Source organism: Strix aluco, chromosome 3 (genome assembly GCF_031877795.1).
Source record: "Strix aluco isolate bStrAlu1 chromosome 3, bStrAlu1.hap1, whole genome shotgun sequence".
Taxonomy (NCBI): domain Eukaryota; kingdom Metazoa; phylum Chordata; class Aves; order Strigiformes; family Strigidae; genus Strix; species Strix aluco.
The window spans coordinates 117,258,797-117,283,790 of NC_133933.1; the positions used below are offsets into that span (position 1 = coordinate 117,258,797).

Here is a 24,994-nt window from a genome sequence, read left to right on the forward strand (position 1 = left end):
GCATTCAAGGGCTGATCTCCTCAGTGTTTTTCATGGGAAGGAAGGGTAGGCACACAGGTTGGGATGGAGCAGTGGTGTGCTCTGGGTGGCTCCATGAACTTTGCTCTGGGTTCACCTGTCCTGCAGTCCAGATACACAGCTAAAGTGCTGTAGTAACTTGTCTGAGTAAAGCCCTCTGTGTCTGCAACCATTTTCCGCTGTGTGAAATAAGAAACTCTATGACGACCACCTCAAAGGAGGTTCAGAGGCTCTTGGCTATTGTTGTGACATGTACATGAGGCAGGTCTCTTCGCTTCTGACTAACTTTTCCTACTTTATTTGGCCTCAGTCAAGACAGGACTTTTTCTCAGGGCCCTCTGCTTTCAGTGGGAAACACTGCAAAGATCAGGGTGGTTTCCTATTGCAGAACTGCCAACTACAGGCCAAGTTCTTTGACATCGCGTTACATTAAGTACAATCATAGCTGTTAAGGAATACGTAGGACTGTGACACAAATAATCAGCATTTATGGGATGTGAATCAGATATGCTGATCTAAATGTCTGAAGTTGCCCTTCCTTCTTGTGCAGTGCTGACAGGATGGGTGGCTCTAGTTTGGTCTGCAATATCTCAGCAATCTATGTAAGGCAAGAGAATTTAAGCTGGGCTGGGTGAGTGCCTAACTTATGGACAGGGGAATTGCAAGGCATGGTTGAGCCCAAAACAAACGTCTTGGTGGTATAAGGAATAAAGGACCCATTTTGAATCTGGTCCATGGATGCATTTGCAGGATACTGTCACTGGGTTACATATCCTACACGGTCTTAGTATTCAGCCTTATTGACGCCCAGTGCAAGCGTAACATTAATTCAGGATTTAGTTTGACCTAACTGAGCTAAAAAAAATTTAAAGGAATGTGATTGTGAGCTTTGTTAGTCTTCATTTTACTTTGGTGGCAATACTGTGAAGTGACTAGCAGCCACAATAGTCCCAGTGCGGGTAAAGGAGACGACATCTGGCATTACGTACGGAAGCAGAACTGTAGAAACAAAAAGTATACAAACAGGACTGTAGTAGGCATAATTGCCATCTGCGTCCATAAACTACAGAGATTATTGTTGCTGTTCCAGAGAGATATTAGTTGGAGAGAGTAGCTATTGAGTATTAAACAACAATATACCATATGAAGAAAACAGTAAAGGTATTTCTCTCTAAGGGAAAACCAGCTCTCATCAGGAAGCCACCAACCCTGTAGTAACGTTTGTGGGTCGTGTAGAAAATTCCAGCTTATGTTCCAGATGATATAAAGAATGAGAATGCTTTGATAGCCTTTCATACAAACAAAATAATTTACCCTGTTTGCCTTGTGGATGCATGTTTGCAGTCTGATTTGGTCTTGGGCTTTTTAAATTAAGATGACATTGCAATGAAAATTCTGGTCTACCCTGATGTTGTATTGGCATTTTTTACGCTAATATACAAGGAGAAATCAACGGAAAAGAATTCTGAAGATCTAACATTTTGTTACTACTAAATCCTTGTATTTTATTTTACAGAAAAGTGTTATTTATAGAATGAGAATTAAGATGTTTCCATTGTGCTTGTGTTGAAAGTTCAGTAGATAGTGTGTATTTTGTGTACTTTGTTTTGGGAGAGTGGGCAATATTTTGGGGGTTAGATGCTCACCCTGTTTCTAGCTTACCATGGTTATACTTGTAGCTATATCTACCCTGAACCAGTAACTCAGACTCGTGCATGGATCATCGGGCAGCCTTTCACAGCAAGAGCCTTCTCAGAGCAGAACTCTGTCTGTTTTAGTATATGTACATATGCAAGTGCCATATTTCTGACACTTTCATGTGTGTGGCTGGGAATATACATCATGGTTCTTGGGATGCTGAGTAACAGCCTGGGCTTCTTCCCCACTTATTTGAGTGTATAAGGGAACAATATTTTCAGGGAAAATTATGGAAAAGGCAAGGTTCCCCCTGGTCAGTGTTCTCACTGCAAAATGCAGAGTTTCTAGCCCAAACTGAAGCAATGCCTGTGTTCTCTCAGGTCGTTTGTCTGGGTAAGTAAACCTGGGCTGAACATACCCCAGAGCCCAGACTGGAGATTTTTCTAAGTAAACAGTAGTATTTTGAAGGTTACAATGTGTGTACTGCACAGATTAACTCGTGCAGTGACAACACTTCCTTAAATGTAGATGTCTTGGGCTTAAAGCAGCAGTAGAAGCACTATTGTCTGCTGAGATTTTCTGAAGTGCATGTGCACCTGACTTCCAAGGTTTCAGTGGGCCCTAGGATGCATGGAAAATACTGCAAATCCTACAAACTTGTCAGTGGGAGATGTAGAAGTTGCTGAAAAATCCACCAGGCATTTCATGAATCGTTAGAGCTTGAAAATACTTTTAAAATCACATGGTATTGATTCCTTCATCTGTCAAATGGTAGGACTGATAAAAATTTGAAATTCTTATGACCAAAAAAGATCTTCCGCAGTGGTACTGCTTATAAATTTTACAGTTTAGTTAGATGACATCATTATCTGTAGCTAAAAAGTCATAGCATTTGTCCACATTCAGAGTATATCTTACTGCAACATAGATGAAAACAAGGACTGATATAGATAATTAGGTTGCTATTTTTTCAGATATGAAATTCACAGATTTTTGAAAGTTGCTTAGTGTTAGTGAGAAGTAATTATTTTCCTGTGACTAGTGAATTCCCTACCAGCCAACTCTAGAAAACTGCCTTACAAAAGCAAAACTGTCTTGGATATTCAGTTTATCCAGAAGAAGGTAAAGACCAAATCAAGCATGAAGAATTTATACTAAATGTAGGAAGCTTTTTGGTTTTGAGAGTGAAAGTAACTCAGTTTGGACCTTTGATTTAGAAATGTTGTAGATTCTTTTGTTGCTTGTAGTTTTTAAATTAGGATTGCATGAGTATACCAAAGACGTGCTATGGTCAGACAAAAAATAATGGGCTTTGCTCTGGGGGTTCAGGGTGAAATACTATGACTTGCGTTATGCAGAAAGGCAGAGTAGATAATCAGAAGTTTTCCTTTTGTCCTTGAAATCGGTGAACCATTATTTATTAATGGCTGATTTGACCTCACATTATTGACTTCATCACATTAAAAATATGCTACAAACTGATAATTTACTGATTACTTGTTAAATATTTTATATTAAGTAGTCAGCAAAACAAACAAATATTTTTTTAATTGGAAGGACTCAAATTCTTTGTGTAGCTCTCCTGCTGGTTTCCTGATAAACATGCATCCAAGGGTTGCACTGAACAAGTTAGTAGAAAGAAGTGATCAGCTGGATTCCTTAGACTAATTTATTACTTAGGTAGGATAAAATGTCTTGTTGATGCAAGTGAGTAATTTCTGCACTTCACATCCATTATAACAATACTAACATCTATTCATCTACTGCTGCTTGTACCACCCCCGTTCTTTTTTTCACACAGAAAAACAAAAATCCTCCTGAAATGTTTAGGTCCAGTGGTCTTGTTCCATCTCTTTCAGCTTCTCAAATCCTGGTTGTGTGACAGCACTTACTAAAAAATGGATGAAACCTCTGAATGCTAGTCTAAGAGGATCCTGAACTGTTTAAACTTTTTCCATGCTTTCACACTTGCAGTTTTCCAATGACTAATTTAGATCTTCAGTGCTTTGGGTTGGTGGGTATCAGTTTAGAAAGTGCTTAGTGCATTGTGGTTACTTTTGGTTTTGTAATATTTTTTGTTTGTTTCTCTTCAGCCCATCAGGTTCACGCCCTCCTACTCCTCAAAGTGACTCAGAATTAGTCAGTAAACCTATGGATAGAAGTGGACTGAAGAATAATCCCCACATGCACTGGGCATGGGGAGAGCTACCCCAGGCTGCAAAGGTATTGAATGTAATTTGTTTAAATCCTGCTAGCATCTGTTGTGCTTTAATGGGTCACATGTGCTTATTCTATTGCAGACTGATGAAGAGGGAATAGATCCTGGTTTTACATAAAATTGCAGTGTTTTATGTAAGTGAATTACATCTTGCTCCTTAGGAGGTACAGGAAAGTACCTTGTACCATGGATGTTGTCAACACCAGTGATAAACAGTAGAAAATGAAGTACCTGACACCTAGTCTTGCAAAAGTTAGAAGCTTAAATAACATATAAAATCAAACCCAATGTCCTTTGATAAATCATTGAAATTCATAAATGGTCTTAGATGGAAGTTAGGTGCCTGGTGTTAGCAGTGTGATTCACAAAAACTATAATCAGTTGCTTGAGTACATAAGCATCCAGAAACACCTGCAGTTCTGTATCTCTGCATGCCCAGACATGCTGTTCTCTTGGCTGAGCTGACTGGCTTGGTGCCTGTCTCCTCCCTGAAGCCATTTGGCCCAGCTAGATGGCAGGATCTGCAGTGTGCCAGCAGCATTGTCTTCCTGCTGCACAGTAGCCATGTGCTGCTGCGTACACTGCAGGTCAGTCATATACTGGCCAGCTTCTTGTGATAGCTGTGAAGTCAGAGCATTAATACAGGAGAGGGGAGACTTAGGGCTTACACCTGCCTCGGGGTGTGAAAAATAAAGGTCCAGTTCCAGTGGCATACTGCAACTATGGGGGCAGTGATGGTGCGGGGTTTGTCCCCTTCTGCTGAAGGCTGGCTTCTCTGCAGAAAGGACTGCAGGGGTGATGGGGTCAGAAACAGTATGAAGAAACAAAATTCCTGCTTTGCAGGCATGGGAAGCGGATATCCTCCTCAGAAAGAAGACTTCTGCATTCTGGTGGTGGCACCAGAATTATAATGACACTACTATAATTTACCTTGAATTCACTGTTGGTAGCTAGTGACAAAAGTAAGGATGAGAATCCAGAATTCTTAATTCCTTCAGAAGAGCTCTGGCCTCTTTAATATGCCAAAGATGAACTGTCCCATCTGCATTATTCTCCTCCTCATGTATATTACAAGAAAACTGGCAGCTATTTTCTGTACATAGTGAACTGATTTAAGTGCACAGGTCCAGGCAGAAGTTTCAAATTGGCATCTCCAGTCTAGGATTTGGGTGTTTCATTTTTATCCCAGTCATCCAGCCTGGTGTGTGTTGCAAATCTTATTCTTGAAGGCTTTTCCCTCTGCAGTCCCTGTCTGTGTCCCTAGCCAAGCTATTCAGAGTTGATGTGGCCATACCTGAACTGGGAGTTATGTTTTGGATGCTGTTGATCTTCGTGTAAGAGTTTGTTTGCTATGATGTGAAGGTCATAGCAGCTATACAGCTGCTGCTGTAGGAGTTCAGCTCCCGTCTGTAAGAAAACCTCCTGTCCCACACTCGGAGATCTGGAATTGTTCCTATAAAGTGATTTAAAATCTAAATCAGGGGTATAGCTATATGACAGTGTACTCCTGTCCTGGCCCCTGAGAGCACCCTGATTGTGTAAGGACTCCAGTCTGCACTCCCTTCCCATGTTTGTCAGGGTTACCTTCTGAAAAAAAGCTAGGATTTGCACAGGAAGGGAGGAGGGCAGGGTGGGAGCTGTGATCTGCTCCCAGACAGGTGAGTGGAAAATGAAGAGCACATTGCAGAACAAATCTTTCCTGGCCCCAAGATACAGATGAATTTTGCACAAGCAAATGCACAGCAGAGAGGTTTTTGTACACTGTAGTCTCCTCCTCAGCTAGTAGTGGTTTTGTGCTGTAGTTGATTACCTTGAGAATCTGATCTTGCTGGAGCAAACAGAACAGGTTAAACTCTGGCTGTTGCATTTTTTTAGAGCTTTTCTTTATAGCAATCTGTTTATTTTTCCTCACAGGCCAGTTCTCTGCTCAAAGCAAAGGAACCCAGCATGGTGGATGTAAATCCTTCCGAAAGCACTCACTTTCGGGTCATCCAAAGCTCTTCTGTAGAGGAGCTTAACACTGCATCTCCTCTACCTGCCCTTCGACAAGCAGATGTAGCAACTGCTGATGAAAGTGACCCCCTACCAGCTGAGACAAATAAGCCAGAGATAGAATCTTCAGGAGCAGCTGTACCACCGTTGCTTACCAATGAAGAAATAAAACAAGCTGCAGCTTGCTCAGCCCAAACAGCTGGCAAGACAGATTCTCCTTCCAGAAAGAAAGGTAAAGCTGTTGATTCTGCACTTTTATATGTATGATTTTGTCTTTAAATTTCGTGGTGATAAAGCACCTTATTGCTATATAAATTAATCTGTGCCCTGAAAGCACTTACAGATCTGGTAAAGAGATAAGCTTTGGAAAGAACCTTCAAAACCTGAGCTGTGCATCATGCACAGGAGCCATATAGTAAGATAAAAGATTCTCCTTGAACTGGAATTTTTGGCAGCTCTGTGTATGAGCAAGACTGCAAAACTTGCTCCAAATTCATCCATATTTGACAGATTCAGAAATTTCACTTTTTGGTACAAGCACACTGTAGATCTGCTGGTTTACCTCCTTTTGACTACTTTCTGAGTTGTTATGTGTTGCTGGTAGTTGTGGAACCTCTCTGCTGTAGGACAAAGATGTAGAATGTCTTTTGCACAAACAACAGATTTGCTATAATATAAGGTGCTTTTGTTTCACAGGAGCAATTTCAGTTCTGTGTGGTACACATCCTGTCCTGATTGTGTGAAATGTAATTGCTTTTCTACTTCTTAACTTCTGGGCTCTAAATCTGTGGTATTTTATAATAAGTATTACAATCTTCACATCAAATTTATTTGCTTACAAATGTTATGTTTTAGAGCTCTTATTGTTCTATAATTATGTAAGCCCTATATAAGTCTTGTTTGTGCAGCTGCTTTTTAATCAGTAAATGTACAAGTTTCTTAGCCACTTTCCCATGCATTCCACTGTCTTTGAAGACAAAAATGACAGTGTTTCTCTGCTTACAATTCAGTCTTTACGTAACTTTTTTTCTGATTGCTTTTCTGGTGTTTGGAAATTGAGATGGTGAGAAGTCATGGGCTTTAAAATGAATTCCAGATTAGGTTTTGGTCTTACAGTGGTTACTTATCTGAATGCACTACCAACAACAGGACAACAGTGACTCAGTGTGTTGGTACTAGTGAAAGACCTAGGAGGGTTGTCTTGTCCCCTTCAATGGTGCATGTGCACACACAACACATCAGTTGTATGTGCTAAACAGTATCTTGTCTCCCTAACAAGCCAGTTATAGTGTATTAGTGACTACAGTATAATCTGTTATTTCCCTTTTGCAAGGGGGGATTGAAGATTAGTTCTTGGAGATTAAATGCTCTGATTGCCTTACTGTGATAATAGGCCTATGCAAATACTCAGAAAGTTTTCATTTTGCTGTTTTCCTACAGTGACCACTGACTTCTAATTCCCAGTGGGTTTGTGTGGGATAGGGAGGCTTCAGCATATCTCCAAAACAGTCCTCTGCTGTCCCATTTTGTGTATTCAAAGTCTGAGCAATGTATAGGAGCAACTTGTTCTGCAATTTTTGGCAGTACCATTTTATACAAATACAGTTCACAGACTGTTATAACTTGTCTGGTTTCTCAATCTTAAAGTGAATGGTTAGACAGTAATAACAGTTCTGGCTTGTTACTCAGAAAATGCTCATTAATAGGCTTATTTGTGCTGTCCCTTACAGACAAACGAAGCCGGCATCTTGGTGCTGATGGTGTCTATTTAGATGACCTCACTGACATGGATCCAGAAGTTGCTGCACTTTATTTCCCCAAGAAGTAAAAGTCCTTTGCTTATATTTTTACTATTTAAAAGAGCTCTTACCACCTTCCAGTTTAGATCAAACTCTTAATTGCCAACCAGATAAGACCTCTTTTTCAGAGTCCAAGCGGAGGTGAAGGCAGAAGGAAAATAAAACTGTAGAGAGGAATATTAGAGATTTTGGAAGGCTCTTCATTTGGGCCTGAGAAGTGTGCTTGAAACTGATTTTCTATTTCGGTCAATTAAGCATCATATATTGATGGTGGTTTAGTATGTAATGTACACTGATGTTTGTGAGTCTTACATGCCCTGGTAGAACAATTGGCCTTGGAATATATTTATCACTAGGTCCTTGCTTAGTACCGTGAAGAACATTTCTTACTGTTAACAGTATTAACACAACATTATTGCTCTGATGTTGTTCTGCTGTGGGTGATCACCTATAAATATGAATGTTAGAAAATAATTTTTGGAAGATGCATGACAGATTTATTTATGAAAATATTGCACCCTGAACATAAAATTTCCAACTTGTTCCTATCTTTATTAGACCTTCTTATTTATAGTCCTCTTTCCACGTCATACTCTAGTCATTTGACTAAAGTCATTGAGGAACAACTAAAGTAGTTTGCATATTTTGTTTTTCTTTCTTGCTTGCTTAAACTCAGCTGTTGTAATATTAGCATTTCAATAAAATTGAGAAAGATTAGTAATACGGAGAAAAAAGCTGGATTGAAAATTCCTTTCTTAAGTGCATTCATGTAAATCTGGAATGGAAAGCAGAGTTGGATGAGCCTGCACTTTGTAATAATGATCTCATCTATACACAGATTTTAAGTGGGTATAATGATTTCTTGTTTCTTAACATTTTAATCCTAGTAGTTTATATGTGGAGCATTTTATTATATATACATGACATAAATACACAAACATACACATCCTTTGTTTTGGGTTTAGCTATCAGTTTATAGAATTAATATAAATTAAATGATAAACTAATATGTTTATTCTTGTTCCTGTGTGGTAATAGTTTTAACTACCACAAACATTGCTTACAGTAGCATTATTATGTCTACTAAGATTGTACAGTTTATTGTCTTATTTTTCCTATCTTTTCTAAATAAGTGAAGCTATAATTATACATGCGTAGTTTAGGCAAGTAAGTAGAAGCAATCTAATATTTGAAGGTACATGAGGCCTGTGCTACTTTGTTGAAATTTTACAACAAAACTAAGCAAAAATTTTTTTTTCTTCCTTTTTTCCTAAGTGAGTGTCAAATGTAAATGGTGCTTTTTGAAGGGAGCGAATTTGGGAATGAATACATGAAGACTGAATTCCTGATTTTACTTTTCCAGTGGGGATAATGTCCAAAGCAAGAACATGAACGAGACAGGGACACGGTCCGCCAGCCAGTCTCCACAGTCTGTTGGGAGCTCAGGTGTTGACAGTGGAGTTGAAAACACCTCAGATGGAATTCGAGATTTGCCCTCGATTGCCATTTCTCTCTGTGGAGGCCTTACTGACAACAAAGAAATAACCAAAGGTACAGAATTACTTTCTGAATTATAGGTATGTGCTGTCAGCCAGATTTTAGCATCCTAGACAGAGGAAGCAGTGCCCTCCTGTGGCTGTACTTAAGAATGTGTTGAGAAGATAAATACTGTCCCTCTAATGACAAGTTTCCTAGAATTTTTCATACTTAAATCCTATGTAAGTCTATTATTTTATGATTTTTAACACATTTTAGTAATCCACCATATGCTACATTTTTTTGGTGAGTATTTTATTGGTATTTTTATTTCCTGATAGTAATGTTTTGTATCACAATAGTGTTAATGGTACTTTTACCACTTGGTACAGAGTATAGCTAGGAAATTCACAGCTGTCGGTGTCAGGAATGAAAAAGGTGGTCTGTAAATGGGGACACGAGGAGGGGAAGTTGGAAACTTTAACCTGAGTTCCTTCTCTGCCCCCAATTTCTTGTGTGATTTTTAGATAAATCATTTACACTGCTCTGTGCCTTGAACTTCCAACTGTATAATGTGAGGATAAATGCGTTATGACTTGCACTTTCTGCAGTAATACAGTATCATAAAATCATGACACTGATGCTACACTGATTGCTGTTCAGAAGCTAGTTATTAAAACATTTCAAATATACTGTTACTCACTGGAGTTGTATTGTTATCTGAATCATTTGTAAATTACATAGATTTTGTGAAATGAGTCACAGCTAGTGGAAGGGGTATTTATTTGTAAACATTTTCACTTTGCTGTAGGCTTTACAAGCGATCATTAAGTTTCTGGCTGTGGGTTTATATATACGTTGAGCCCATCAGTTCCTGCTACTAACTTGGACAGAGGATCAGTGAAAGGCATGACAAAGTACTTCCTTGCCTTGCTAAGAAGCCTGATTTCCCTTCCTCACGGTTCCACCCCTTAGCTTGTATTTTGAATGGGAAAGACACCCAGCATCTAACAAAGAAACCTTCAGCATCTTCTGGGATTGAGAGTCTCTGAACATTTTGCTTCCGTATTGCTGCTAATTTCAGCACCCTAGTAATGAAGGGCTGACCCTGAATGTGAAACCTGTGTGTCTGAGAGATGCTAAGAGGTTTAGGTTGGCCCATCCCAGGCATCTGTAAATTCATGCTTTACATATGTACTTTTTTTCCCCCCACAGAAGAATTCTTAGAACATGCAGTAACATATCAGCAGTTTGTGGACAATCCTGCTATCATTGATGACCCTAACCTTGTGGTTAAGATTGGAAATAAGTAAGTATATTTCAGGAAAAAAATATTTCACTGTTGCAACAAAAACACTTCTGTAGGACTTCAGTGCATTAGATCAGTTTAACTGTAGCTGAAAAATAGGTTTTGGGTGTTCATAGCTTAGATTCATCCAGAAAGAATCAACTCTCTAGTGAATTCAGGCTCTTCAGTTACCTTTCCTCCTTTAAATTGAAAGTAAAGAGCAGTTTCAGATAACCTGTGTAGCTAACTGACACAATTTGAATTTCAAGAAGCTAGTATTAAATGCTAATAGTGTTCCCACTCAATAGGCAGAGTAAAAATAAAATAGCATGTGAACTTGCTAAGGCTTGCCCTGAGCCAGTTTGAATAATTAATATTTATAGGGATATGGCAGTCTGCTTGCAAGCACTCTGTACCCAGCAGTTTGTCTGTATATACTGAATATTTTTCTAATAAGCCTCTATGGAGGCATTGCTTTTCAAGACTTGTCAAACTTCACCCACAGAATATGAGACTTCTGTTTCTGCAAGGTTAAGACATTATTTTGTATGTTTATATTGCTGGCAGCAGTGCAGCACTATGGTCTATGACAGATGCAGATTTTTGGAGGATGTTTTAAACTGAGAGCTCCTTGCACCTGGCATATGATGTTAAAAGAGTAGAGGGGAGATCATGTAATTGTGCTGCACTTAGAGGTTAGGCTACCCTTAGTCATAGACATTGTTCATACAAACCTGACATGCCTGCTGAACCCTTATGTGATAGTTTGTATCGTGTATGTTACAGCCTCATACTTGACCCTCTTTGTGGTCTGAGGTGAGTCATTTATTGCTTCCCTGCCATAGTTCTCTGAATTTGATAGTAATGTTTACCTGCCTACTGATAAGTTGGGGAGAGGAGTACTTAGTGAGGATCTTACTGTCATACTCTCTGGATGTCATGTGAGCTTCAGCTTCCCTAGGCAGATGGATGATAATACTGTATTTGTCCTACTGTCTGTAACAAGAGTTGACCCATGTTCAGCACATAATATCAAAAGCAAGACATCCTACAGACTATGGCCCCTAACTTTTATGTAGTTCCTTGTTGGAAAAGCAGTGAAAACAACTTGTGATAAATGTAGCTTGTGCTGTGCTAATGAGGTATAGTATGAACATGAGGAATGTATGACAAATACTGTTTCTACTTAAGGACTTCTCTTGCATTGCTTGAAAAGTATATGTGGTAAATACCTGTGAACATGCTGTGGAATAAGGTGGGTCTGCTATTACTGATGCAGGCCGGAGTGTGACCTGTGCTGAAGAGGCTTGATGGCTTTAACCTACCAGGTGATAAATACTAGGTAGATTATGAACTGGAATCTTGGGATTACAAAATGCAGTAATTGCCTCTCTTGCATGCCTAGGTACTACAACTGGACAACAGCTGGTCCCCTTCTGCTGGCAATGCAGGCATTTCAGAAACCTCTGCCAAAGGTGAGATTGAACATGAAGGTTGGTCAGAGGAGGAGTTGTGACATTCTACTATTTATTAAGGCAGGGAAGAGGGTTGTTGTACAAGAGAATCTGCCCATCAATAATATCTATTCACACATAACCATTCATTTAGCTTATGCTAAGGGTTAAATAAGCAGGACAAAATTTGATCTGTGAATAGTGTTTATTTGCTAGGCTAAGATCTTTACAAATACTTTGAAGGAGGAAAACTTCCTGTTTTCCTTCATTAATATGGATTGTAAACATAAATTATATTAATATTTGCTGTAGCTGAATACATGGTGACTGCTTTCCATTTTATCTGTGTACAGCATATATTATTAAATAAAAGTAGAGGCCAGGAATTTTAACCTCAGTGACTAAGCTTTAACTACTAGATAAGGAAGGCCTGTAGCTTGCCAGTTTTCTATTTTTTGGATGGTTGCTCATAACCAACCCGGGTAGGTAGTGGCAGATAGCTATGACTATATGACAGCTGTATATGATGGCTTATATTAAATGTGTTTATGAACTTGGTCCAATTCCATGTGACCTGGTGGCACATAGATGCTCAGGACAGAAATACTACTGTAAATGTATATAAAGAAGTAGTCACCGTTGGCACTATTTTGTATCCTGGTTAGCCATGGATTTAATATATTTTGGAACCTAAACTTTCCTTCCTTTGCAAAAAAATCACTCGTATCCCATAAAATACAATTAAACACATCATTAATTGTAAACATGTGAATTATCTCATTAAAAGTCAATAGAATATCTGCTTGAAGTTGTCCCTATGTTTGAGAACCTCCTTATCCTTAAATTGTAGCCGTTGTTCTCAACAGTGGCATTCTGTTCTCAGTAGCTCCATCTGTTTCTTGTTTTTCTTACTTTTGTTTAAAAAGTTTTCAGTTTATTTGCTCACTGTATTCCTCTGTCATTTTTTTCTTTTCTCATATGCTTTAGATAGTATAGCGAAGAGAACCTATGGAAAACTGAGAAAAGGGATGCATTGTCCCATACACTAGCTGAACTCAACCCTCTTTCTTAACTGCTAAGAATTCTTGGAATCGTTTATTACCTCTCTTTAAATCACTAATCAATGTCACGGTTTTATTTTGGTGACTTTACTTACAGTGGACGCTATCATCTCAGGCAGTCAGTGGCTAAGCTATTCTAGGGCGTACCAAACACTGTGGCCACCTTTACTGTAACATTTTCCCTTTTGCCTTTTGCTTGCTCTCTGAGTGAAAGAATTCAGCTCTCCTTGTTACAACGCATAAGGCTCCAGTTGTTATCGGTAGTGAGAGAAACTTTTCTTTACTGAGGTTTATTGTATATAACCAATGAAAAATAGCCAGGGTTTAAAAAAATCAGTTCTTACATTGTCAGTCAAGGTCATAGCCTCAAGACTAAACTCATAAAAGCTAGTAATGTATTTGCTTTTTTCCAAACTGGTGATTAAATATGAACTTTGTAGTAATTTTTGAATGAGAATAACAATCTTGCATGTGGGTTTGTTACTGTTTTGCATGAGAGCTCCTTCAGAAAGTGATTTTTTTTTAAATATAATTTGCACTAAGTAACTTCAACTTCTGAACAGTAGGTTCTCCATTCTAGACATTATACTAATATCTATTTATGCTTTTTTTTCTTCTTTGATTTTATATCTTTTTCATTTTCCTTTTAAAAATACCATAAGTATTCATGCTTAAGTTACTTCAGAGCAGCTCTGGATACCATTAGATTTTGCTTTAGTAGAATTTATGGTCCACAGACAGTATGTTTACTTTTATTGTATTTATTATCAGTTAAAATTGTGTGTTTGGTACTTTCTTTCATTTACATATATCAGGTTGTCCTTTGGTTTGGATTTTTTTTATGTTACCATCCATTTATCACAGGCCACTGTGGAATCTATAATGAGGGACAAGATGCCCAAAAAAGGTGGAAGGTGGTGGTTTTCATGGCGAGGGAGGAACAGCACTATTAAAGAGGTAAGTTTTAAAAAGCAAGCAAAGTTTCCTTCTGGTTGCAGTGGGAAGATTGGATAACTCCATGTTCATCCCTCAGAACTTCATTTCTGACAGTAACTCAATATTCAATTTGACCGAGGATATACGTATTAAAAGATGTTTAAATGGTCTAAAGTCTGACTTTTGACTTCAGAAAGCTTTGGATCAGATCCTACCTGAAACATCTGTCTGCAGTGTTTTGGTTCTGCATTTATTTTCATTACACAATCCTGAGGCGGTATTATCTAGTGGATTAAATCTGTGTTTGGGAGCCTAGAATCGAAGAGCTGTGCCACTAATTTAATGTTTTCATGCAGATTACCGACCTTTCTGCAGCTTTCTTTTGATAATTGAAGAACAGACATATTTATGAGTAGCGTGAGCTGTAAAATTCAGCAAAACCTAAGATGGAAAACTGACTATATATTAGTTTTAAAGTCTTTTTGAATTTTTTCTCTGATCATTAAAAGTTTGTGCTAACAGTCTTAAAGCCATGGATGAACATTAAAGAATAGTGAAAAAAGCAAAGCTTTATATGAAATATTGATCTCCTGTCTAGACACATTTAATCTTTAAAGTTGACTAATAAAACCTCTTCATATTAATTTATACTACAGAAGCATTAGTACTTGAGGGGAGAAAATTACTTGTAATACATTTTTATGGTTGTGCTTCAGTCGATGAACTTTTTTAGCCTTGCATGAAATAACCATTGTACTGATCTGTGGGTATGGACTTTAGAGTATGAGATTTTAGTTTTTACAGTTTGAAGTTTTTAGAATTTCTCTCTGAAAGTATTTGGTTATCTCTTGAGCTGTGACAGCTGTAAATAAACAGAAAGAGTGGTTGTTGTTTGTGTGTCTCAAAATCATTCACTATTTAAAAATCTTGTGAAATGAAATTGATAGAGCTTAGCATCTATGCGAGGTAAAAGAGGTTTGGAAAGTTTTATTGAATTAAAGATTTTAATGATTCTATGAAAGGTAATTGTATTTTTTTTTTCTTCTTCAGAGCCATACTTTGCTTTTTCAGGTGAAATCTAGCTATTTGAGGTGCATGAACTGAGTAGTCATGGGATTGATCCCAGAACTTCAACAGTACTAGATGTGAAATCTGATATTTCTGTACTTCTTCCATGAAAAAACTTAATCTTAATTCTTCTTATGAGTTTTATATTTGCAATTTTTAGTTCTTTGTGCAGCCTTTATTAAGAAAGCCATGAAGTTTTACTTTGACTACAAGCAAAGGAAACAAACATGCTGTTGATTTTTACCGAGTCTGTACAAGACAGAATTTGGTTTTCAAATATTTTTCTAAAAACATTTGCTCTATACCCAAGAGGAGATGCACAGCTTCCTGTACTTGTATTTTTCAGGAAACAAAGCCAGAGCAAGGTATGAGTGGGAGTGGACTTCCAGGAGAAGACTCTTCACAGATGAGCATGGCAAACAGGTACCCCCCAAATTACCTGTACCTGAAATGACCAGGAGTTACCATTTAAAAATGAAAGCAAGCTACCTCTTATATTTGAACAAAGAAATACTGTGAGTGAAATATATTTAATTTGTTACTCATTGCACCAAGTGAGTGCAGATAGGAAGGCCTTACCCACGGCAGGGTTGCAGACCTTGCGAGTGCACTCTGGTGTTTCTGTGGTTTGGCTGGCAGCTCTGTGACACAGACTCCAGCCCCTTGAAAACAATAATTGGAGCAGTTCTCCGAAGCTATATGTATCTCTCTAGAGTTTCCGAGGGAACATCATAGATGACCCCATGCTGTTGTCAGATCCCAGTTGCTAAAATTTCTGATTTACTTATATTTATGACCTGACAACTTAATTTTTTCCTGCGTATTTGGGGAAGTTCAGGGGCCTAAGACTTTCTGGAGTTTTTTTTGCAGGCAGTAGTCATGGTTTTCTATTATTTCTTTCAAGAACTGCAGAAGTCTCTTCCTTCTCATGCTTCAGACTAATCGTACTGTACGGCCAGAATCTCTCCTTCAAGGAGGGTTCCATAAATGAGCTTTAACTTGCTCTGGAGGCTTTGGAGGGATGAGTTGGCCAGGGACAGCTCTCCTACCTCATCCCTTTTCTGTACATACAGATCTTACTGTAAAGACAGCCCAGCCCGTCTGTGTGTGCTCTCAGCACTTAAAGCTGTAAATATGCTTTATGCTCATTCAGTTAAGTTCAAGGATCACCTTTATGAAACAAAAAAGCATTAGGTGCCATTCTTTCTGGAGGTCAACAATTGCAGTCCAGGTGAATATGCTGGAAAGAGGATTCCTCGTTCTGTAGGAGACTAGCTGTTATCTCAGTTGCCTATGAGTTTGTGGGAGCAACAGCATAGATCGGAAAGGCTGATTTTCCTTTTAAGGATGACATTTAGGTGTTTTTCTTACATGGTTTAAAGTTAAGCTTTAAAGTGAGATTAAGACTTCAAGCAGACTAGATTCTGTAATAGGTATTCTTTGTTTAAATTTTAACTGACCTTAGAAATCTGTCATTAAGAATTTTTTGCTTGCAAGAAAAATGCCACAAGTGGGATGTTGAGTAAGCTTTTGAGATCTGATGTTACAAAGGATAAGGTAGGCTTTTAACTGTTGCTAGTCATGACATGTAGTACCTTGATATTGGGTCAAGACTTCCTAACATCAAACAACATCCAGGTGTGATTGACTTTAGAGGCCAAATGCTGATTGTTTTAAAGATGAGATTTGTAGGATCTGAAAGGATATTTTACCTTCAACCTAAGGTGATGGATTTGTTTACTGCAGGAAAACTTTCTCTCTGAAGAAAACTATTTTTAACAAATTTCTGAAAAAGGTGGTTGTAGCAGAAAAAAAAAAAAGAATTACACTCATGTGTATTTAAACAGAATTGTGTAAAGGAGGTCAGGTTTTATGACTTTTCATCATCATATACTGAATCGGGTAATCCTGCAAATCCTGGAAAAGAATAATCCCATTATCTAAAGTTGCTTCTTGAAAGAGAAGGAATTACTTTCTGTAATAAAATGTCCATCACCTGGATTTTTCTTATTAATTGCTAAATTCTTTGGGGGAGGAGAGAAGGTGGGGAAGAGAAAGCCAGCATAACAAATGCTTCTTTCTTCTTCTAAGAACTGAGGAACTTTTGTAATTACAGTATCTAATAGGTATTATTTTTTTACCACTACGAGATTGTTGAGTCAATACAGCACATTAATTTGCATCTGTTAAATTTAAGTAATGAAAACTAGCTTATAGACAAGTGAATGGCTAGAACAATCCAAGTATGAGTAATGGGCAATATACGTGAATGAAAATTTGGCACTTCATTGATATATTTAAAGCCATGATGTGAATGACCTGTGAGACAGTCCTTAGGAGCAGAGAATCAATGACTTATTTGGTGACTCACTGTTAATGCATTTTTAATGGATACTGAGATGCATTTACTGACATGATAACATCATTTTCTCTGTGTGCAATGTTCCAGAATAAAAGATGAATCTTCTTCAAGTGATGAAGACCCTAGAGTTGCCAAACAAAACCTCGGGGCATTACAAACCAACTCAAGTCATCTCTCATTATTGTCTGGAATCAGTTACAAAAAAACACTTCGACTCACTTCTGACCAGCTTGTGAGTTAATTTTACATCCTTGTTCTGAAATGTCATTTCTAATACAACATGAGCAATATTGTTATTCAGGCTTGCAAAGCTTAATTAGCTCTTATGTCTTGCATTTAATTCTCTCTCTTGTTTTATTTTTCAAAAAAAACCCAACTTTCCCTTCTCTTTTCAGTATTAAGCTTGAATGTTGTACCTTACAGGAAGTGCTGGGGTTCAGATGTTGGGAGACATGGGATCCCATGTAGAAAAATATGAAAATTAAATTGCAGAGTATGTATTTGTCACCTGAATAAGCGTACTTGAACCACATCCTTTTTGAATTGTGTATGTGTATATTAACCCGCAGGCCTCTTTTCTCTTTTCTTTTTTCTTTTTTCCTTCTCTCCTTTCCCCTCATTCATAGTCAGACAGTCACATTTTACAGAAATACTGTTAGTAGCTTCTGAAAGAGCTGCTTGTGAATTTACTGTGAGGCCAGGCTATTAATTTCTTTGGAGCCAATTCTCTTCCTCCGTGACAGAGGCGTTTTGACTAATGGTGACAAAGCTGTTACAGTTTTGTATTCTGCACATTCCAATTTGATCTGGAAAAATGGGCTACTTTAGAGAAATACTTTTTGTCGTCTTCTCTACAGCAAATTAATTTTCTGAAGGAAACCCACACAAGGTGTACAGCATTAAACAGGCCATCACTCACTGCCTGAATAGTTTGTAACAAATGTAGAATTTTCCCCAAGAGACAGATAGAATGTGTTGGTAATTTTCTATAGCAAACAGAAAGCAAGGGTTACAGAAATATATTGATACTTTTCAGATACAGAAACCTTGCAGAAATTAGCTGAAGCTAAAACTAGATGGGTTCTTGATGAAACAGTGGGTGAGACTCATCAGTTACCCATCAGTGGTTCTTCATTCTCACCTTCTTTTCACTCTAACTCACTGAACAATTGCAGTGAAATATAACTAAGAAGAAGAGACACTTAAACTCCTGCAGGTTTTGTGAAAATGAATAGTTGAGTCCACAAACAGAATCTAATCACTAGTCTCTTGCCCACTGTGTCACTAAGTGACACAGGAGACAGTGGGAGGGAAGGGCAGGGAAGTGGGAGAGTTAAGGAAATTTGGTGGAGACTGAAGCGTAATAGATCATATAGTATGAGAGGTGGGTTATTATAGGAAAGAGATGTAATACCATAGAATACAAATCCCCATATAAACACTCTTAATTAGAGTTCATGGAACTCCTTGTTTCCCGCATTTCTCTCTGCATATGTATCTGTTTCTCAGAATGGAAAACCCCCATAGATAGTCCCTATTCCATAATTCGTTAGTTTATGTGAACTTTTTTCTTTCTTTCTTTTTTTTTTCTAATATCTCTGACTGTGAAACAGATTTTTTTTTTCTTTTCACTTACTTGTTTTGTCCTGCTCTATAAATCAATGCCTAATGTCCACCACACAGGGCAAACCTCTGCTATCATTATTTAGACAATAGCTCTGCTGAAAGCAATAAGATTCAGTGTGACCAAGGCAATGATCATGTGTGGCTTTGTGTTGGCACTGTGTCAGTTTCACATGCTCAGTTTGCTGGTAATCTTGCTGATAATGTTTTGCAGAAGAGCTTAAAGCTCAAGAATGGCCCCAATGATGTGACCTTTAGTGTTACAACACAGTATCAAGGCACTTGCCGCTGTGAAGGCACCATTTACCTGTGGAATTGGGATGATAAAGTTATTATTTCTGACATTGATGGAACAATCACACGGTGAGTTCATGCACAGGGAGAGGCTTTATCTGCAAGGACAAGTTGTCCTTTGGACTAAAGGAAAAAGTGATAGGGAATTTTGAGTCACAGAATCATCATATTCTAGTGTTTGGGGGGGGGGTGGAGTGGGGTTTATCTGGCTTTCAAACAATGCAAGAATCATTGGCTGAATTGTTAATTTAATAAAGACACTAACATATGTGCCCATTATTTGTCACCCATTGGTGTTTCATGATAGTATTTACAGTAGTATTGGAGGACCTTCTGCAAAATCATAACTCTCTTGCTGCATCACACTTATGAAGTATACTGGGTACATCAAAAAGAAGAAACATGTGAATTCTGTTTTAAAAGGCATTACTGGGGCATTGCAGTGAGAGGCATTATTACTTAGAAGACCTGACTCCAAAATCAATGTCAGGATTAGAATTTGATGGAAAGTTTCAGATTAGTACTTTGGGTAAACACCACAATTGTGGAGTGACTAAAATGATTCATTCACTTGCTGATTTTTAGTTAGCTATTTATTTAACATTGGGGGAAACAATTGTGAGTGGAACAGAGAAACAATAAAAATATAAGCATTGTCTTTTGACCTTTTAAAATGAAATGCTTAGATTTGTTTAAAAACCATTTTTTTTCAAAATCAAATTTGGCTATATCTAATTAGAAAAAAGAACAAGAAAAAACAATTTCCAAGAGCAATCTGGGGTGAACTAAAATACTTGATTTAAACTGAAACTCTTTTTCATTGTGATTTATCCATTGTAGGGCAAACTTTTTTTTTTTTTTTGGTGCCAACATAAATGAATATCTCCCCCACCCCTTTTGTTTTCTTAAGCTTCAGTAGAGTGAATGGAATCTATTCTTCTCTCTCCTGTTGAGCTGACCAGAGAGTTACTGAATCAATTCACCCTACAATACCATTGCAAGTCCATCCTAAGCCAGTGCCCAATGCTTTCCTCTCTAAGATGCAAGATATTCAGGGTGTGGATTTCTTGCTGTGTATCTGTACAGTGCTTAGTCAAGTGAGGTGCTCATTTGTTGGAATTTCTAGATGTTATTATAGTATAAATAATTCTCTCTCATGTAAAGCGGGAAGTACATTGAAACCAGTATAACTATTTCATAATACTTTATATGTGACCAACTGCCAGCTTCGTGTGGAGAATTTAGTTTGAAGTGAGCTAGAATGTGACTTATCTCATGTTTGCAATTTCCCATAAACTTCCCTTATGGGTAGATTTAGTTTATTTAGGAAACATTTAATGTAAACCTCAAAAGTATGCTTAGTACTGGCTGGCCTACTACACAGGTCTGATTCATAGCCTATATGCTGTAACTTCCATGTTACCTTATGGGTCATGACCTTATCCATGAAGACAAGTCCTGGGGCACAAGAGTAATGAAAACAACATGGCCAGGGATGGGTATATTGGTTTTTATTTCAAAAGAAGGGGGAACAAAATCATCCTTTTCTGATCACAATCAGTACCTTACAGAAAACCTTATTTTCCTTTCCCGCTAGCCAAATAAGTTAGTGGGGTTTGTATTAGCCTAAACTGTTCTTATGAGTATTGTGATTTTTTTTTTTCAGTTCAATTATATTGTTTTTCCCTTATTCAGGTCAGATACTTTAGGTCATATTTTGCCGACTCTTGGCAAAGACTGGACACACCAAGGGATCGCAAAGTTGTACCATAAAGTGAGCCAGTGAGTATTCAGTAAATCTGTTTGTGCATCTGTGGCTTGTGTTTATTCATTTACACGTAAAAATCTAAAATTTCTCTAGGCTTCTCTTAACCTATAAGGGTGACAATTTCATTGATATCTTGTCACTTCAGTGATGCTTACACAGTGTAAACATCTGCTCTATGATATCCAGAGTGAAACCTGCCTTATGGTAACAAAAGTGAAGGCCCCCTATCAATGAGTAGTGATTGCTTTTCCAACCGTCCCAAACAGATAGCTCCAGTTAGTTCTAAAACTGCAGTAATTTGAATGAGTTGTGTAGTTGCAGCCAGTAGAACTCTTCTGCAAACTGGTAGTTGCAGCAGCATTTATTCATAAGATGCTAATACACCTTCCCTTCCCTCCTTGTTGAGGAGATTGTGAAATATCGAAGGACTATTTAGCCTAGGGTGGTGTGGTGGTTTAGTCCCTGCCAGGGTCTGAGACCACGCGGCCGCTGCCCCTCCCCCACAAAGGGAGTGAAATACAAAGCCCTGGGACTGAGATAAGGAGAGGTTTAATACAACAGTGCAACAGCAACAAAACAAACAATAACAATAACAGTAATAACAATGAACAGAGCAAGATATCTACCAATACAGCAGTGAGAGCAGAGCGATCTGAAAACACACGCACCGATTCTCCCGCGCTTGGGCGCCAGGACCTGACATCGGCATGGTATATGAATAACCTGGCTAGAGCTTCCCCCCACTGCTGGGGAAACTTAACCCTATCCTAGCTAAACCAGGACATAATCCACCCCTTTATTCTATACCATGTGCGTCATGTCCAGCTGCCATTTAGCAATTAGCAATAACAAAGAAAAATTAACAAAAGCACAGTATAACTCACGGTGTGTTTTCACCCCCAATCAAGTCCCCTTGTGGTATGCATCGGACCTCTCCATCCTTCTGCATCACCCACCAGGTGCACCCAGGTCCTTGAGCAAAAACAATCCCGTGGATGGGTTTGCCTTTGCCCGGCGCAGGACTAACCCAGACCATTTTTCCCAGCAGATCCCTCATGCGCACCACAGGGACTTTATCCCCATCTACAACACGTGGAAGTTTTGACTGAGCCAGGCCAGCTCGATTGGCAGATCCTCTTGTGTTCACTAACCAAGTGGCCTTTGTCAGATGTGTGTCCCAGTGTTTGAAGGTTCCACCCCCCATTGCTCTCAATGTAGTTTTTAACAGTCCATTGTAGCGCTCGATCTTCCCGGAGGCTGGTGCGTGGTAGGGGATGTGGTAGACCCACTCGATGCCGTGTTCTTCTGCCCAGGCATCTATGAGGTTATTTCAGAAGTGAGTCCCATTGTCCAACTCAATCCTCTCTGGGTTGCCGTGTTGCCACAGGACTCGGTCTACAAGGCCCAGGATGGTGTTCTGGGCAGTGGCGTGGGACACTGGATAAGTTTCGAGCCACCCAGTCGTTGCTTCCACCATTGTGAGCACGTGGCGCTTGCCTCGGCGGGTCTGTGGCAGTGTGATGTAGTCGATCTGCCAGGCCTCTCCATATTTATATTTCATCCATCGATCTTCATTCCGCTGGGGCTTCACCCGTTTGGCTTGTTTGATTGCAGCACACGTCTCACATCCGTGGATGATCTCTGCGATGGTGTCAATGGTGAGGTCCACCCCTCGATCTCGAGCCCACCGGTATGTTGCATCTCTGCCTTGGTGGCCCGAGGTCTCATGGGCCCACCGGGCTATGAACAGTTCACCTTTATGCTGCCAGTCCAAGTCCACCTGAGCCACTTCGATCTTAGCAGCCTGGTCTGCCTGCTGGTTGTGTTGATGTTCATCAGTGGCCCGACTCTTGGGTATATGGGCGTCCACGTGGCGCACCTTCACAACGAGGTTCTCCACCTGGGCTGCAATGTCCTGCCATACTTCAGCAGCCCAGACAGGTCTGCCCTTGCATTGCCAGTTGCTCTGTTTCCATTGCTGCAACCACATCCACAGGGTACTTGCCACCACCCACGAGTCAGTGTAGAGGTAGAGCCTTGGCCACTTTTCTCACTCAGCAATCTCCAAAGCCAGTTGGGTGGCTTTCACCTCTGTGAACTGCTGGCTCGATTCACCTTGTCCCTAAACAGCTTCAGTGGTTCGTTGTGTGGGATGCCACACCGCAGCCTTCCATCGTTGATATTTTCCCACAATGCGGCAAGACCCATCAGTGAACAGGGCATATCGCTTCTCTTCCTCTGGCAGCTCGTTATATGGTGGGGCCTCCTCAGCACATTTCACCTCTTGTTCTGGTGACATCCCAGCATCTTTGCTCTCTGGCCAGTTTATGATCACTTCCACTAATCCTGGGCGGTCGAGGTTCCCTATTTGAGCCCGTTGTGTTATCAACGCAACCCATTTACTCCACATGGCATCTGTTGCATGATGTGTGGAGGGAGCCTTTCCTTTGAACATCCATCCCAGCACCGGCAGTTGGGGTGCCAGGAGGAGCTGTGTCTCAGTGCCGACCACTTCTGAGGCAGCTCGAATTCCTTCGTATGCTGCCAGTATCTCCTTCTCAGTCAGGGTATAGTTAGCTTCAGAGCCTTTGTATCCCCGGCTCCAAAAGCCTAGAGGTCGGCCTCGGGATTCCCCATGTGCTCTCTGCCAAAGGCTCCAGGAAGGGCCATTCTCCCTGGCTGCGGTGTAGAGCACGTTCTTAATCTCCTGCCCTGCCTGGACTGGCCCGAGGGGCCACTGCCTGGGTAATCTCCTGCTTAATTTGTTCAAAGGCTTGTTGCTCAGGGCCCCATTTAAAATCGTTCTTCTTGCAGGTTACGTGGTAGAGAGGGCTCACAATCAGGCTGTAGTTTGGGATGTGCATCCTCCAGAACCCCACAGCGCCCAGGAAAGACTGAATCTCCTTTTTAGTGGTTGGTGGGGCCATGGCTGTTATCTTGTTTATCACCTCCGTTGGGATGTGGCGATGCCCATCTTGCCATTTTATTCCTAGGAACTGAATCTCCCTTCCAGGCCCCTTAACTTTCTGTTGCTTGATGGCAAAACCAGCCTTTAGGAGGATTTCAATTACCTTCTTTCCTTTCTCAAAGACTTCCTCAGCTGTGTCCCCCCATACAATGATATCATCAATGAACTGCAGGTGTTCTGGAGCCCCACCTTTCTCCAGTGCAGTATGGACCAGTCTATGGCAAATGGTGGAGCTGTGTTTCCACCCCTGGGGCAATCGATTCCAGGGGTACTGGATACCCCTCCAAGTGAATGCAAACTGTGGCCTGCACTCTGGTGCTATTGGGATGGAGAAGAACGCGTTAGCTATGTCAATTGTGGCCATTTCAGCTCCGTTGCTGAGGAGAGGGACTCTGAGGAGGAGGACAGCAGCGGGGGACCCTCCTGAAAGCATCAAAAACCCACAGCAAAACCGCAAGCTGTGAAGGCAGAAGCCCAGGGAAGAGGGAGAGCCTCAAGTCGCCTCCCCGCTGAGCGGGAAGAGAGAGCTGCCGCTAACGAGGGCGGTGGTGAGTCAGAGTGGGCGGAGACTGGAGTGACGACACCCCACACCCCTCATGTACAAGAGCAGCCCCCAGGGAGCACGGCGAACAGGGCGTGGAGCGTCAGAAGGGTGAGGCGTGGCAGTTCGCGCAGGCAGGGCGCAGTCTATCTCCGGGGTCTAGAACTTATCTGAGCTAGTTTCATTTTATCATCCTCCACAAGTAGACTGAACCATGGTCTCCACTCGGGTCAAAACCACCACCAGAAAGAACGTGGCGACCCAGACGGAACTACCATGAAAACATGCAGCGGTCTGGGTCCCAGGCTGCAGGGAGTGTCTGAGCCTGTCCTGTCAGAAGGCACCAGTGATAACACCTGTGTGTGCTGCGATCAGCTGGATGACCTGCTCAGCTTGGTGACGGAACTCAAAGAAGAGGTCGAGAGATTAAGAAGTATTAGGGAGTGTGAAAGGGAACTTGATTGGTGGAATAACACCCTAGCATCCCTAA

The 24,994-nt window shown here is 40.1% G+C and overlaps 1 protein-coding gene across 4 annotated transcripts in view; it reads left to right on the plus strand.

Annotated features, from left to right (window-relative positions):
* Positions 1–24,994, plus strand: part of LPIN1 (lipin 1) — a 55,438-nt gene that overhangs the window by 15,112 nt on the left and 15,332 nt on the right. For all 4 annotated transcript variants that reach the window (XR_012622685.1, XM_074820077.1, XM_074820076.1 and 1 more), the window contains 11 exons: positions 3,750–3,879; positions 5,789–6,098; positions 7,597–7,690; positions 9,029–9,216; positions 10,357–10,450; positions 11,835–11,904; positions 13,809–13,901; positions 15,295–15,371; positions 17,398–17,542; positions 19,148–19,296; positions 20,923–21,009. Coding sequence is in view for 3 of the 4 variants with exons in the window: in XM_074820077.1 (XP_074676178.1) it covers positions 3,750–3,879; positions 5,789–6,098; positions 7,597–7,690; positions 9,029–9,216; positions 10,357–10,450; positions 11,835–11,904; positions 13,809–13,901; positions 15,295–15,371; positions 17,398–17,542; positions 19,148–19,296; positions 20,923–21,009 (1,437 nt within the window). In the remaining variant the exon portion in view is untranslated. The remainder of the gene's footprint in view (positions 1–3,749; positions 3,880–5,788; positions 6,099–7,596; positions 7,691–9,028; positions 9,217–10,356; positions 10,451–11,834; positions 11,905–13,808; positions 13,902–15,294; positions 15,372–17,397; positions 17,543–19,147; positions 19,297–20,922; positions 21,010–24,994) is intronic.